The sequence below is a fragment of the Sitophilus oryzae genome, unplaced genomic scaffold, assembly GCF_002938485.1.
Source record: "Sitophilus oryzae breed Bouriz unplaced genomic scaffold, Soryzae_2.0 scaffold_1500_pilon_pilon, whole genome shotgun sequence".
In the NCBI taxonomy this organism is placed as follows: Eukaryota; Metazoa; Arthropoda; class Insecta; order Coleoptera; family Curculionidae; genus Sitophilus; species Sitophilus oryzae.
This window is the reverse complement of record NW_022146171.1, coordinates 3,498,620-3,515,519: the sequence shown is the minus strand read 5'-3', so window position 1 is coordinate 3,515,519 and position 16,900 is coordinate 3,498,620. Positions and strand designations below refer to the sequence as shown.

The 16,900-nt window shown below is 34.3% G+C and overlaps 1 protein-coding gene across 2 annotated transcripts in view; it reads left to right on the top strand.

Moving 5' to 3' along the window:
• Positions 1 to 16,900, top strand: part of LOC115878159 (insulin-like growth factor-binding protein complex acid labile subunit) — a 73,620-nt gene that overhangs the window by 51,150 nt on the left and 5,570 nt on the right. For both annotated transcript variants that reach the window (XM_030894542.1, XM_030894543.1), the window contains exons 4-9: positions 5,534 to 5,705; positions 8,011 to 8,146; positions 15,006 to 15,117; positions 15,176 to 15,326; positions 16,034 to 16,264; positions 16,322 to 16,543. In XM_030894542.1, coding sequence (XP_030750402.1) covers positions 5,534 to 5,705; positions 8,011 to 8,146; positions 15,006 to 15,117; positions 15,176 to 15,326; positions 16,034 to 16,264; positions 16,322 to 16,543 — 1,024 coding nt within the window. The remainder of the gene's footprint in view (positions 1 to 5,533; positions 5,706 to 8,010; positions 8,147 to 15,005; positions 15,118 to 15,175; positions 15,327 to 16,033; positions 16,265 to 16,321; positions 16,544 to 16,900) is intronic.

The following is a 16,900-nucleotide window of genomic DNA, read 5'->3' as shown; positions in this document are numbered from 1 at the left end:
TCGATACTCATAACGGGTACTTATGAGATTTCATGTAAATATTGTAATCAGAAATATGTTGAGCCAACTAGAAGATCAATATTAACTAGATATAAAGAACGTATGGCTCAAATAAGATATGTTAGACCGGATAAATCTTTCGTTGCTCAACATATTGTTGATAAAGATCATTGTATAATACTAATAATTATAAGAGCATCAAAATTAATAAATGTAAAGATCATATGAACAGAGGTAATGGTCCAATTCTTTCCAGTTCTCTGTTCCTATTGCTCTAGTTTCGGTAATTAATTGTTACGCTCTGTTGGTTTTGACTCGCTTAGCTAGTTTTACCATGCTTAGCCAGTGAGCACCTATAGGGTCAGGCAATAGTGCGTCGGGCATCTGTAGCTCTTAGAATAAAAAACTTGAGAATTTTGTTTAAGTGCAAATCTAAAGCAAAGGGTAATCTTTGTCTAAAGTATGTACGAGGATGTATTTCAGGAAAATATTTTAACTTTTATAGGGTGGCTTAAAAAAGTGTAAGTGAATCGGGATGATTCTTTTTAATTGGAAAACTGTATATTATTGCATTTTTGGCTTCCTTTCAGGAGTTCACTTTACATAATCCTACGGTATGAGTAAATATATTTCGATAATTTCAGAGATATTAATAAATAAATAAAAAAATTTTTTTTTTCAACCTTCCTTAAAAAAATTATTACCAATACAAGAGAACTGTACTGAATTCAAAATTATATTAGGTATTTACTTTAGATGGTCTAGACCTACTTTGCTATAAATATCGTAATCTTAAATCATACAGGGTGTTCAAAATTATAGTCCAAACTTTCAAAAATATAAAATAATTTTTCTTTGTTTTCTTTTAAATGGAACAACCCTGTATATTATTTTTTATTATGGACAGTTAAAAATAAACATTTTTTGTATTTAAAGTATTTCAAAATTTTTAATAGTTTCGTAGATACACGCTGTATTTTTCATATTATGGCTCTTTCAACGGTAAATACGAGAAAAAAATCATTGGGTGACTGATAAAAATTTACTGTGGAAAATGCCATATGAAATTAATATAAAACCGCTAATATCTGTGAAACCGTTATTTACTTAGTTAAAGATTAGAAAACGCTTCAAAAACTGCTGTTTGTTCAAAGCAGAGATATATTTTTTGTATACTTATACAGGGAGGTCCGAACTCTATTCTGGAAACTTCGCTAGCATATTCTGCAGATAAAAATAAGTAAAAAATTTCGTATAAATGTATGTCCTAAAATGCTTAGTGTCGGAGATACAGGGTGTAGAAGTTTCATTTTTATTTCAATTTTGTCTAAATAATTTCTGAACTAAGGTCAATATATGGATGAAAATTTGTGTCTGGAAGTTTTTTGATATGAGAAATTTGATTTTGATGTCAATATGACTTCTACTTGTAGAGGGCGCCACCTACATATTTATTAACGAAAAGTAGTAACTTTTGGTCCGTACCTGTATAAAACTCCCGAGTAAAAAAATATACATTTACGACATTTTTTACGTAAGAAATGTCTCTTGGAAAAAATCGCTACGAGTAATAGTTCTCGAGATATTTGGAATCGAAATTATCAATACTTGTCATCATTGACATAAATTGAACACGTTGACTAAATAGTTATTAAACTGAAATCATAAATTTGAAATGTTTTTGTGCCAAGAGTTCAACAGAAACTGTTTTAATTTAAAAAAATAAAAATTTCCCGAATTTATTATTTCAGTCAAACAACTATCTATTCAACGTGTTCATTTTTTGTCAATAATGACATGTATTGACTATTTCCATTCTAAATATCTTGAGAACGGTTATTCGTAGGGATTTTTACCAAGAGACCCTTTTTACGTTAAAAGTCACTGAAATGTATATTTTTTCACTCAGTACTTTTATACAGGTGCGGACGAAAAGTTATTACTCTTCAAAACAGTTAAATACATGTAGGTGGCGCCCCCTACAAATGGGAGTCATATTGACATCAAAATTAATTTTTTTATGTAAAAAAACTCCCAGACACCAATTTTCATCCACATATTGGCGTTATTTTAGAAATTATTTAGAAAAAAATCGAAATAAAAATGAAACTTCTACACCCCGTATTTCTGAAACTAAGCATTTTAGGACATATATTTATACGAACTTTTTTTACTTATTTTTACGTGCAGAATATGCTGCCAAAATTTACAGAATACAGTTCGGACCACCCTGAATAAAAATTAGCATAGCGGTATGCTAGACTAGCGCCACTAGGGGTTAAGAAGAATAGAATGAGAATTGCAAAAAAGTTGTGAACGCGATTCTTGGAGCGAAGAAGGCGTGCGGGGCTAGTCCAGTCCTGCGTCGGGGCACGCGGCGAGGGCGCCGGCTGTCGGAAGTCTGTGCCGCGGCGAGGCGCCACCATCGCAGGCGCCACCGCAAGAGAAATCGCGCCCATGCCCGAGCGGCCGCGTGCTCCGGCATTTACGGCGCGCTGCCTACTTTTTTCTCAGCGCCTCCTTTCCTCTAATCGTCTTTTTTTGCGTACGGCGACGGATGGATATTTTCGAGAAGAATGCGCACAGCATTAACAATTAATTATCCCGTTTACTCGTTGCTCGTTTACGCTAAGGCGGTTACACACACGTAGGGTATTCAATCTCGGACGAAATTTCCAGTCCCAGGATTTAACAAAAAATAGTTATCTTGAACTTTTTTCCTCGTTAATTGAAAAATCATATTCCATTGAATCGCCTCTTTTTTAAAAAAAAAAAAACATTAACACAAAACTAAGAAACTAAAATACACTATTCAGAGGACCTAAAATAATATAAATGTTATAATACAGAATTGAAGGGTCCAGGGAAAAACATGGTAAGCGCTATTTTATTAATTTTATAGGAGAGCATTGGACGACTGGTGGTAATCAGGTTCTTTGCGTATATTCTATATTTTTACTGGGCATATATCATAGCTTTTAACAACTTATCGTCCTGCAGAATTAATACAATTTGTAGGGTCTAGTTAGACCTAAATCTTCTCCTGGGAAATGCAAGATCTTGTCGTTGGTGGGGAATCTCCTTGTCAGGTGCTGGAGGAATCTAATCTAGCACTTTGACTCAGTCTAAGAAGCATCTCACTGTCTTGTCCCTGGCTGTAGTGTCGTGGCCAGGGAATTGCACCAAGACATATAACGATGCCTGACAGACATGGCTATCCTGTCCGTCAGACCAGGCACCATCTACTGTCTGTGGTCATGTCTCACGGGTAGAAAGTTTGGGGGGGGGTCTTGGCTTTACCGCCCGGACCAAGAGGAGACAACCTCACAAAAAACCTAGATCCTAAGATGGCGGGACCAGGTCAAAGGGATGCGTAGCTAGATAGAAGACTAGCCTTTACTGGTCTCCACCTTGGGGCACCCCATTGTATTTACCCCCTAATTCTGCATGCGGGGCTCTGTAGAAGTGGACCGATTATTCCTAGCGACACTGGGAACATTACCGATGAAAGTTCCAAGGGAGTAAATCCAAAGGAAACTACAAGAAAGGCGGCTGTCACTTGCTTGAGATCATCCTCCACAAGTGGCACAGAAGCTACTACCTTCTTCAGCAAGGGTCGGGAGCCTACCTCTAGACCAAATAAGAGACACAAGCTACCGTTTCGTCTACCCGGTCTGGGTCAACCAGGCGGGCTAGACGGTTATCTGGGAGTAGGTCTTAGCGGAAGAGAAGCACGGAGATACCTCCGACTGCTCCACGAAGAACTTGCTCCAGAGGAAGCAAAAGCGAAAACACTCGTCCCAAAAGGGGAGAGTAAAGAAACCAAGATACAGCCTGTTTCATCTTCATCAAAGGGCAAGAGAGGGTGCCAGAACCTCTCACCTCTTCTCCGACAGGGAGAGAAAAAAGCCAGGATGGAAAGCCGTCCAACAACGGGATGCAAGCGGGGACGTATCACCAGCTTTGCCGCTATTGCTGGACAAGTGAAAATGACGTTGCTGCCAAAGGATTTCCCAGAGGTTCCTCTGACCACCGACCAGCAAACGTCTCTAGAAGAGGCTATACTGGACGAAGTAGTGGCGATCGGATCGAAACACAATGATCTACAAAATGTGGGTCAGTTGCGTTTTGCGAGGATACACTTTCGGGTGGGTACGATCTTTATAGATTGTGTATCTCAAGAATCGGCGAATTGGTGAGTAAGCTTAAAAATTGGCAGGGGCTGGAAGTGGTTGCAGTGAAGGGAGAAAACATCCCTAAAGGGGCGGCCATCACGGTCTTTCCGCCGAGAATCCAGGGTCAGAACTTCAATGTAATGACATCGAGTTGGCGAGTCATTAACTCGAGGGAGAAGGGTTATGATCAGGTCCTCACAATAGGAATTGACCTCAAATCCAAAGAGGCAATAGAGAAAGAGGGACATATCCTCTATTATAGATACAGGACAACGGTGTTTTTTACTTGATTTGGTTACAACGGTGTTACTTTAACTTGGTCTCTTCTTAGACCTGATACACCGGTATCAGGTTGCAGAACAAGTTAAAGAGGTGGAGAAAATGGAGACTCTCCTCTCACTCATTCTACATTCTAGACCTATTATAATATTGTAAAATCCTAAAATTAAGAAATTGCCGTTTCTGAAGTTTTTTCCTCGACCCCTCATATTCATCGGACCAACTACTTGCCGCCATTTTAAAAATACCACTTAAACGTCAAAAGAAATAAGAAACAATAGTCAAATGAGACTTGAATCAGCTCGCTTGATCAATTGACATGATTTGTCGAGTTTAGACGGTCATATTGCATTCATCCAAATTCAATTCAAGTGACTTGGTCAATTGGCTTGATTCGTGTAAACGAGCCTTTAAAGCCAAGATTTTTTTAATAATCAAAAAGGTATATCATCCATATTAAGTTTTGTCACTCAAGTTAAAGTAATGCTAAACGTATTCGGTTCAACGGTGCATTAGTGCATAATATCATGCATAAACTTCATTCTTCCACACCACTCATTCATATCTTTGACAGACGCCTATTTATTATTCTTCCCATGTCTAGACGATCGCATTCGTTTCGCATAAACACATCTCTATTTACATACATATTAAGACCAATTTATTTATTCTAATCTCTTTGAAGTGCATTTAATTGTAATTAGACAGTAGTAAATTGAATAAAGAAAATATCAACAGGGAGTTAGGAAACTTTTTAAGATTAATATTGTCCAAACGAATCACGTAAAATTTCTGGTGACTCCAAAAATCCCATACTGGGAACCTGCGTTTTGTTGAGTAAAGCCCCATACTCAGTATGCGCTGATAAGGTTCGTCAATGCGTCGATTTGGTGGGTTGTGCGGTTTGTTGGTTTTTTTTGGATGAACCATAAAAAATATCATGAACATGAACACAATGGATAAATTTCCAAACTAACGAATCGCATCGACGAGCCACATCATAGCGCATAGTGAGTATGGTACTTCTGTTTATATTTGTCAGATACGGTCTGAGATTAATACTTTTTCTTTTTTTTCAGTATACTAAATGAAGATTCATTCGATGGCATGGCGAAAGTAAAGTATCTAAGTTTGGCAGATACTCCTTTGGGAAAGCTACCATTTTGGCATTTATGGAAAAAGATGCCTTACATCCAAACACTGGATCTGGGAAGGACAAAAATAAAAGAAATAACAACAGATACCTTTCGGGTAAGTAATGTTCCTTTAATGAAAACGTTTAAATTTTAGACTAGATCGTGGAAATAAATACTGTTCTATATTTTATAGCAAGCCCGATCATGTAATTTATAAATATACAGGGTGTTCTATTTGAAAACCATAACTTTAGTTCATATCTCAAAAATATTTTTTTCTTAGAAAAACAGCTTACCCCACTGCATGTATATACGTAGAAAGTTCCACAAAATAAACAATTTTTACCTTCTCGATATCTTTCAAAATAACAGATAGGGAAGGTGTCACAAATTACAAAGTGTTCAAACAGATGACCCTACAGCTCAAAAACTAAGGGGGTGCCAAATTTTGTTTACATCATCTTCCGTTTGACAAAGTCGATAGATTTGTGCAAACCGCATTCTCCTATACCTTCACTAATAACGGAGATATTAGTACCGTATAGTTTCAACCAAAATGGAACATCCTGTACATTAGCCACATATTTACTGTACTAGTGTTATATTTTGTTGTTGTAATACCAAAGGTTTCCAATCCCAACTGTATACTTATTCATATATCTAAAAATATCGAATATATTTTAATTGACTTAAATTGTTCCGCTGTCATTTTTAGGCATCTGTTATAAATAACTCTATGGTTATAAATGAAGGTGTGCGATTATGAAAAAGAGTATTCCATAATCGACAACTAATTTTAATAATCGATTAGAAATTAATATTCAAAAGCTTTCTAATCTTTCTGTTACCGACAAATAGCTCTAGAAATTTCCATAGTCATACGTTTCTATTAATAGTGACAAAAGAAATTTAAGAAGTTTTCGAATTTTCTATAAATTAATAAATATACAGGGTTCCTCAATAGTGCCTCGGACATTTATAGCTCTTATAATAAAGAACATAAGGTTTCGTTTAACTGCAGATCTAAACTGTATACTCAAGGATACTACTTAGGACGTATTTGATGACACTATATTAACTTGTACATGCTGTACCAAAAAAGTGAGTGGGTGAGGATGGATTTTTTTCAAATGGAACACTCTGTGTATTATTTTTTTTGGTTCCATCCTGATCACTTTACATAATCATAGGTTATTATTAAAGTTGTTTTGAGAGTTCCCGACTAATAAATTGATAAATATAAAAGGTGTATTTTGCAGCATTTATTCAAATATTGATTAAAATACGAATTTACTGTTCGGTGATATTACTATTAACTACAGTTGATCTGTAATTACTTTGTTCAAATTCAAAAATTGTTAAAATAGAAAGTAATTATTTATTCCTGGTTCATTTAAATGAAACGCCCTGTATATTATATTTCTTTTAAGTAGAGCTTTAATGTTTTTTATTTGATGTCGATGTTTTTAACGATATTCAGGGCATTATATTAAGATTAAGACGTATACCGGGTGCATCTCAAAAGCGGCTCACCCCTTATAATTTTTTATTTTTTCAGAAAAAAAACGAGATTTGGTATATTGATATATGGCATAAATTAGGATTGGTTGATGTATTCAATTAGTTTTGTTTACTTCTTGTTTCACCGGAAATTACTACAACTTTTAATTTTTAAATGGCACCCTTGGTATATTTTTACTCTATTCGATAGAAAATGATACTCTGAATAGAATGATATATCATATGTCAACTTTTGACAATTTTTTGACATTTAAGAAAACGCATTATAAATTTCAATCTAAAGTGCCATGACTAATTAAAAACACTAACTTTTAATCAAGGACTTTGTCAAGAAGCCTTGGAAAAATTAGGATTTGATTGCCTAATGTTTTTCGTGTCTTGTCCTGGCCGGTTAAAAGATGCCCAAATCGTATTTTTAATCATATCTCGATTTTTTCAAATGGAACAAGAATGGCTCATTAGCATAATTGGATAAAGAATTTTTGACTAACAATTTGGTATCAAACACTTGGTATTTCGCGCACAAATTGTCGTTATGAACCGCATGTTATAATTTCAAATAAACAATAAACTATATGCAAAAGTTTTATTCAATCATTGAATTCAGAGTGTCATTTTATACCGAATAAAGTAAAAAAAAATACCCAGGGTGTCATTTAAAAATCAAAAGTTCTAGTCATTTCCGGTGAAACAGGAAGTGACCAAAAACAATTGAATACGTCAATCAATCCTAATTTATGTCATATACTAACATACCAAATTTCGTTTTTTTATCTAAAAAAATAAAAATGTTATAGAGATGAGCCACTTTTGAGACGCACCCGGTATAATATCGTTTTTCTTTATTTTCTATTGTAGTCTCTGTAGCAGAGGAATATATATATCTTTTTAATTTCTAGGATCTATTAGATGTGAAATGCGTCGCGCTTGCCGATAACCAAATCTCCAGAATAGATCGAAATTCGTTCCCGCCGCAGATTGACAAGTTACACCTAGCTAGGAATCGAATATACCATTTGAACGATTCGTTATTAGGTAAGTTTTATCAAAATTTGTAACAGATTTATTAGATATTAAGTCAATAACTAAATATTTTTATAATTAATGTGCCTTTCAAGAGACTCAAATGAATAGTGTAAAGGTTTATCTACACATATCAGTCACGTCTCAGTTTCCTTCTGTCAAAAAGTCTTTGTTCCGATAAAAAATATATTATTGCCTTTAATTTCAACGGCCATGTTCATACACGCCCAGCTCCGATTTTACCATCTCGTTTCAGTTCATCACTGATTCAAACAGATTTTTTGTTCTTCTGACTGACGTCTTTCCATAAGAATTTTGTTGTTTTTACACAAAAATAATTAATTAATTAATTCTCCAATAATTATTATCTTGTCTTTTCAAGTGGAGTTCTATATTACTAAGGAGTACGTATATGTCGCAGGCGTATAGAATAATACGGCTTTTTGCAAAAAGACTAGGTATATTATAAAACGCCGGCTTTTTACACAAAAGAAGGATATTTTACAAAAAGCCTATCTATTTTCAGTCACTTTGCATAAAGCCTAAACAGAATTATATGGCATATTATGATATTTTCTGTACACTTTTGCAAAAAGACGACTGTTTTCAGTCATTTTACAAAATTACAGTTGAGGGTTGGAACCTTTGGTGTTACACAGCAAAATAAAAACACTAAATCACCACAATACACCAAAACACTTTTACTTTCACACTGGACGCGCGTTTCGCTAACCATGTTAGCATCATCAGCAGATGATTATAAACTAAAGTACAATCTACAAGTTGAGCGTTTATATACTCGCTCAGTGGGCACCGAGTGAGCGTGGCAAAATCTAACAAACCGAGCCTACTGAGCGTAACAGTTAGATTTCCGCCACTAGAGTAGTAGCACAGAATATCTAGCTACGCAACAGAAGCCTCGTTACATGTATAAAATTGTAGGTAGCAAAAGGAGACAGGCTTTTAAAGCCTGTCTCCAAATCAGATATTTTGATGCGGTAGTTTCGCTACTATATAATAGAGGGCAATAAATTTAAAAGAAAACAGTTTTCTACAAACAAAATTTAAAAGAATTTTGTGCAGTGTTGCCATTGTGTAATTCATATCGTAATACTTCCTGATAAAGCCTGCCTTCAAATTTGCTACATCATTTAAACATATTAAAGTAGATCAGAGCTGTTTTTTTCAGTTTGCCATGTTAGTTGGAATTAAATCTTATGAGCTAAATTACAATCACTTCCTGACGTTTGATTGTATAATTGAATCCTGAATTTTCATTGTAATTCGGCGACAATATAATAAGTATTGTTCTACTATTATGATACCACTTCCTGACGTCCGATTGTGTTCATACCAAGTTCATATCGTATAATCGGGAAAAAACGGCGTTAGCGATGGCTATGAAATGAATATCGCTGTCATTTTATATATAAATTTATATGGGAAATGTCATCGATCGTCCTTTCCCAGCCAACTGGATGCCGTTTTTTTTCGGTATAATACGATATTTGATATATACTATTTTTCATGACATTACAATATTATGGTACCATGAAGCATATCAAGTGATACCATAATATAGTACCATATTACGATACATGGCTTTCGATTGGGCTTAAACTTGATATACTATATCTTCAGTGACATTGTAATATCATGGTACCATGATATACCATGAGCATATAAAGTGGTACCTTCTATAGTACCATATTTGATGACATAGCAATATTAGGTACATGGCAGCAATAGGGCTTAAACTTGGTATACTACGTATTTTCGGTAACATTGTAATATGATGATACTATGATGCATATAAAGTGGTACCTTAAAATAGTACCATATTTCAATACCATTTCCTGACGTTCGATTGAGCTCATATTTGATATATACTTGCGTATTTTTGATGATATTGCATTATTATGGTACCATGAAGCATATCAACTGGTACTATAATATAGTACCATATTATGTACATGGCGTTCGATTGGGCTTAAATTTGGGATACTACCTACTTATCTTCGGTGATATTGTAATATTATGGTACCATGCAGCATAATAAGAGGTACCATATTACGATACCATTTCCTGGCGTTCGATTGGGCTTAAACTTGGTATACTACGTATCTTCGGTTACATTGTAATATGATGGTACTATGATGCATATAAAGTGGTACCTTAAAATAGTACCATATTTCAATACCATTTCCTGACGTTCGATTGAGCTCATATTTGATATATACTTGCGTATTTTTGATGATATTGCATTATTATGGTACCATGAAGCATATCAACTGGTACTATAATATACGAGCCCTAACAACTATATGTTGGGACAAGGTCTATTTTTGCAATAAAAATAGTAATTTGTTAAAACGACTCAATTTATTTTGTTTATTATTCTAAATTCAAACATTACAATATGATCTAGACAATTTTACTATATTTTTATAACATTGCAAACAAATCACTTTTGATAATAGCTTATTTTGCCAAAATCAAGCCAAATTTGCTGACAACTATATATTGGGACAGCACAACAAGAAATTTGTTTAATACGGAGTTATATCACCTTTCGCCTTAACAACTGCCTGAACTCTTAATGGCATTGTATTTACCAAAGATTTTTGAGGACACACACATTTGAGGAGAAAAATTTTCCCAAATTTCCTGCAGTTTTGTCCGCAAATCAAAAATTGTTCGTTGAGGGTGGTTTCTTAAATATTGCTTCATTTTATGCCACACAGTTTCTATAACATTGAGGTCCGGACTACTTGACGGATCGGATAGAACTTTTATATTATTATTACCGAACCAATTTTTAGTTGATCTTGCTGAATGGCACGATGCTCCATCTTGTTGGAAAATATAGTCTTCGTTTGGAAACAATTCTTGAACACTAGGCAAAAGTGAGGTTAACAGTGCCATCTATAAAATTTAATTTACCCAAACCTCTTGCTGACATGCAACCCCAAACCATGATCCCCTTAGGAAATTTAACAACCCTCTTTAAGCAATCTTTATGAAAGGCTTCTGCTTTATTTCGTATTATTCGTTTTCGATGATCTCCAACGCAAACATCAAATTTAGACTCATCGCTAAATATGACCTTGTTCCAATCATTTTGTGTCCACGATAATTTAGATTTTGCCCAATTGTAGCGATTTTTCTTTTGAATTTCTGTCAATAGCGGTTTTCCTTTGGCCTAAATAAGAATTTGTATCAATAATCTTCAGGTAATTGAGTATCCACACAAAATAAAGTTTACCTTGTAAAACCCCAGACCGCATTTGTGGATATATTTTCGGCAACATTCCCTTGATATATTTAAATCAGTTACAGTATTCCATTTATCTGTTAGTTCGCGAAGAATACTTCTTCTCGCAGACTTGCAAATTTTTACTAAATTTCGTAAATCTCTCTGAGAGACAAACTTTTGGCCTTCCCGAACTTTTACCTCTAACGTCCACATTGGCAGATTCGCCGTATTTTTTTATTATATTAAAGACCGTGGTTTTTGGAATACTTAAATCATCAGAGATTTTTCGAATTGTTTTTCCAGTACTGTATTGACGAATGATAATTTCGCGTAGTTTTTGATTTGTAGTTTTTCCACGGACCATTACTTTGGATTAAATTAACAAAATTGAAAATTAATAAAATTAAAATTACTTACAGTAAGCCTCACTACTCAAAGTATCGAGTCACTTACAAGCTGTCAATGCTGAAGTAAACAGTTTGCGACATTTGTGACGTTTATAGCAAAGCCGCCTATGATATTAATTATTTAAAAATACTTGTCCCAACATTTAGTTGTCAGACAAATTTGTCCTTTTATGAACAAAATCCGCTACTGTAAATATGGATTGATTTACAAATTCATAAAAATATTGTCAAGTTGTTTAGGATATATGGCTATGTTTATATTTAAAAAATTAAACATATATTTTTCAGTCATTTGAAATGGTACCATGAAGTGAGACACCGGTACCATAATATAGTACATATTACGTACATGGCGTTCGATTGGGCTTAAACTTGGGATACTACGTATTTTCGGTAACATTGTAATATGATGGTACTATGATGCATATAAAGTGGTATCTTAATATAGTACCATATTACGATACCATTTCCTGGCGTTCGATTGGGCTCAAACTTGGTATACTACGTATCTTCGGTTACATTGAAATATGATTGAACTATGATGTATATAAAGTGGTACCTTAATGTAGTACCATATTACGATACCATTTCATGGCGTTCGATTGTTCTTAAATTTGGTATACTACGAATCTTCGGTGACATTGCAATATTATGGTACATTAAAGCATATCGAGTGGTACCATAATATAGTACACTATTATGATATTATTTCCTGGAGTTCGATTGGGTCCAAATTTGGTATACTTGCGTTTCTTTATAAAGATTTGTTTAATTAATAATTTTAATTTATTCTACGAATTTTAATTTATTGTTCGATGTAGTTACAGCAACTTTTATGCCGAACTAATATATTATTAATTGTATCTGTCATTTTTTAAAATCTACCTAGGTCTATATAAATAATGTGGCAAACGGAAGAAATTTGTTATTATAGTATTTTTTAGTTAGTTAACATTTTTTGTACTGCATTTTAATAAATTATTTCCATTATTATTAAACTTATATTTCATTACTAACGTTCCAGCATTAATAAATATTACTATCAATCGCCCTGTATATTATTAATTTTAAAGGTAATTAAAGGTATTTTCTTAGTTAACATTATAAGGTAGTGTATATTAAAAATGTATATGTTTTGTAATAATATACTTAAAACTATTTTAATAGCCAAAGGAATAATTAATATAAGTGTATCTGACAAGAAAAGAAGAATAGAAAGAAACACATACTGCACTATACACAGTAAAAAGAATGGGATGCCAATTCAAGTCTTGTTGAATCCGGCAACTGTGCATATTTAGCCGAGCTACAAGGCAGTCGACGAGCCGTCGATCCAGAACCGAAAGTTCAAAATTTCTAATTATATTCTGATTATGATATTGTCGCGCCATCTAGTATTCTATTTGTGCAATTTTAGCTCTTTCATTTCGAGTATTTTTCTGTTGCGTAGCTAGATATTCTGTGGTAGTAGGAACAAAGAACTTGAAGGAATTGGACCGTTGTCTCTGTTCATACTATCTTTACATTTATTAATTCTGATGATTTCATATGCATCTAATTGCCTGTAATTTGAGACTTGTTTAATTAATTTTAAATTATTAAGATCTATACTGTTATTTATCAACAATAATGTTCTTTATCAACAATATGTTCGGCAACGCAAGTTTTATCCGGTCTACGATATCTTAATGGCAGTGCTAATGGTGTGGCATTGTGAGGAGGGGCTCGGGTGGATTTTTTGCGTATTTTTTGCCTTATCTTTAGGAGAATTTTTCGCTATTGATTTGTTGTTAGTGCCCGAAATCAGGGAACTACCCGTTATGCAATGCAAATGTAAATATTGTTAATCCAAAAAAAAACTTTGCGGGATAACCTCAGAATAATATAGTCGCATTTTTCTCTTTCATTTCTACTTAAGAAGAAATAATGATTAATTAATTAAGAATCAACACTATTTTATATGTAGGATCTAAAAAAGGGAGGCCCGCGAAGGCTGGGGGGCCCGTGCTGCCTGGGAGAGCCCAAGCTGGCTGGGAAAATAGGGGGGCCGGTCCCACCTGGCAATCGTCACCCTGACTATCTGACCAGTCCGCCACTGATTCTGTCACAATTTCCCTTTTCAGACAACTCTTACTTTTACCTTAGAGTATATATTCACTTCCTCTTTCAGGTTCGAGTTATCTTCTTACCCAGAAAGAGCTACAGCAATCATGTTAATTCGTCCTCTGTAAAATTACTGGTTTCGAAAATTTTCAGAGAAAACCACAACTACTTCAGTTATAATACTACAAATGTTAACTGAATGAGTTTGAGACGGTTAGATTAGATTAGATTGACACCTTTTCAGATCTACTGTGGTCCTTTTCTGATGCTTAGGTTACATTCTCCAGTCCTATTGTTTTCTAAAAGTCTAGCAACTTGTGTCTTAACCCTCCATATAGCTCTTTGCTAATGTAGTTTGTACTTACAGTACAACACAAACACAGTGGTACAGTTGCACAGTAGTACAAAGAACCGCACATTTGCTAGGCTGTCGCACTAGCATAAAATGGGTTTTGTCGTTTCTTCTTCAGATTGACAAAATCTGCACATGGCTTCGTACTTCAATCCCATCAGCTTTAGATACCTTAAGCTTACAATGAACTGTTAGTAGACCCACTACACAGACTGTCTTTCTGTTTTTGCTTATCAGGTCTGCAGCGAGTTTTGGCAAATGTTCTACCTTGAACTATTTAGCTTGTCCTTGCACTGGTAAATTTCTACACCATTCTAGATTTATTGGCTACAAACCATTTTGTGGCCATTCTTGTCACTGAATTTGTAATGCAAGCTGAAGGTTTCTGGGCCTATAAATGGCATTGATGAGTCTTGTTTGCCCATTTCATGTGCCTTTTTGTTAATCCTTGTGATACACGTCACACACGTGCCCTGGTACCCAGGCTAACGTAACATTGCTACGCTCATTCAATGTGTCTGGAGCACCCACACAACCCCACACTAGTCTAGAATCGACCTCCGTGGAACCGAGTGCCTTTACGAGTTTCTTTGCAATCTGCGAAGATGGCTGCACGAGACGGTAATGACATGTGTGGATAGACTTTAAGTCGCTTCTCTAGGTTTACTTATTTCTCTGAGACTTTACCATTACTTATGTTAACCCCGTATACATTAAATGTTGTTTTTTGTAATATTTTATGTATTCCAACAGAACTAAGAAATCTACGGTGGTTATTCCTAAATGAAAATGAACTGGAGGACCTAGAAGGACAGTTGCCTTTTGAAGCGCCTGTCATACAAGTGATATATGCCTCTGGAAATGGGTACTATTATCCTTATTGAATATTTGTTCAAAAATTATATAAAATATTTTATTTAAAGGCTAACGAAAATTCCTAGTCAAATAAAAAACTACAGATCGCTGGATATATTGTTTTTGTATAACAATAAGATTGAATCACTGGATGGGGCTTTAGCTATACCAAGGGCAGAATTGTCACACCTTATGTTAGATGGAAATGTTATTCGTACGGTAAGTGTAAATAATGTATTATTCTTATTAACTAATTCAAATTTTCAATTTGAACCTTTAAAGGTTTAGATTTTAAAGCTATAGATATTATTTACAAGGTCATACCAAATAAACTTTTAGTCACGTGATTAAGCTTGGCCGGCCCAGCGTTGTCCACTTTTATATATTTTCTTTTATCAAAATATTTTAGGAAACAAAAATAAATTAATTCTGTAATTAATTTATTTTTCTGGAATTACAAATATATAAACAGTTATTATTTACATCAACAAAACTCACCTTCTTAACAGCACTTAAGGGACATAAAGGGCCATTACTACCGCTTTCACGTTCAAAATATTCTAACAAAGTTGCGATGAGTTTTTTACGGCTATTAAGCTTGTACGTAGTACGTAAAGTATCACAAAACTATTTATTTAAACCAAAAACGGGTAATACAAAACTAAAGTGTCAAAACGAATGACAATGTCAGGAAATAAATAATTAAATGCGGCAACTTTACATTTTTTACAGCAGAGCTACCACCTGTATCCCCAACGCGAAATTTAAATACCACCATATTCCCCTTAGTCAGCCCGGCGCTGAATACATCTCCATGGTTGGCAACAATGAATTTAAAAATCGCGCCCTATTGTTTACGTAACTAAAAGTTTAATTGATATGAAATATATAATTTGTTGTTTATTGTGATTTTTCTGTTATTTTAGATAACACCTGAGAATTTCATAGAATTGGACCATCTAGGAACTCTCTCCATAAGCCATAATCAAATCACCTCACTGAATAATTCCCTACATCCATTAAAAAGTTTAGAAGCTTTAAATATATCGTACAACTTACTGTCAGAATTCTCCTTCCAAGAAATCACAGGCCTACAAAGACTAAAGGAGTTAGACTTGTCTTACAATCAAATCAGTCAATTAACAGGGTCAGCTGCGGTAAGTAACAATAATACAAGATTATTATATTCTTGACTGAACATATCTCATTTACAGAACTTGGTGGAGTCAAATATAAAGCTGAAGAAATTAAAACTTCATCACAATTATCTGGAAACATTAAATTCAGCACTGAGTGGTCTTTCAGAACTCTTAAGATTGGACTTGAGTTATAACAAACTCAGAAGAATATCGCCTGATGATTTCATCAATCTGGATCAGCTTAGGTTGTTGGATATATCGCATAATCAACTGACAACATTGGAAGAAATGAGTAAGGTACGCGGAAAGCATACACATTGATTTGTTTTGAACCAAAATATACAAGCAAAATGTAAACAACATGTGTTTATTTACAGTTTGACTCGGCCACAGATTAATATAATACATTTTTCACGATTTGACGGCGTCATTGGCGTAGAAGTCTTGATACAAGTTAAACGACATGATGTCGTAAAATATTATATAGAAAAAATAAACAGGACAATATATCAATATATCTCAGATCATATATGATGCAAAAATACTAACTGTAAAAGGTCATGTTTGTATTCTTGTTGTAAATGTGTGTCTTTCTTTGATAAAAAGATCAAGTATCACAACCGTTCAGGCACAGATTTTTCACAAAAAAATCAT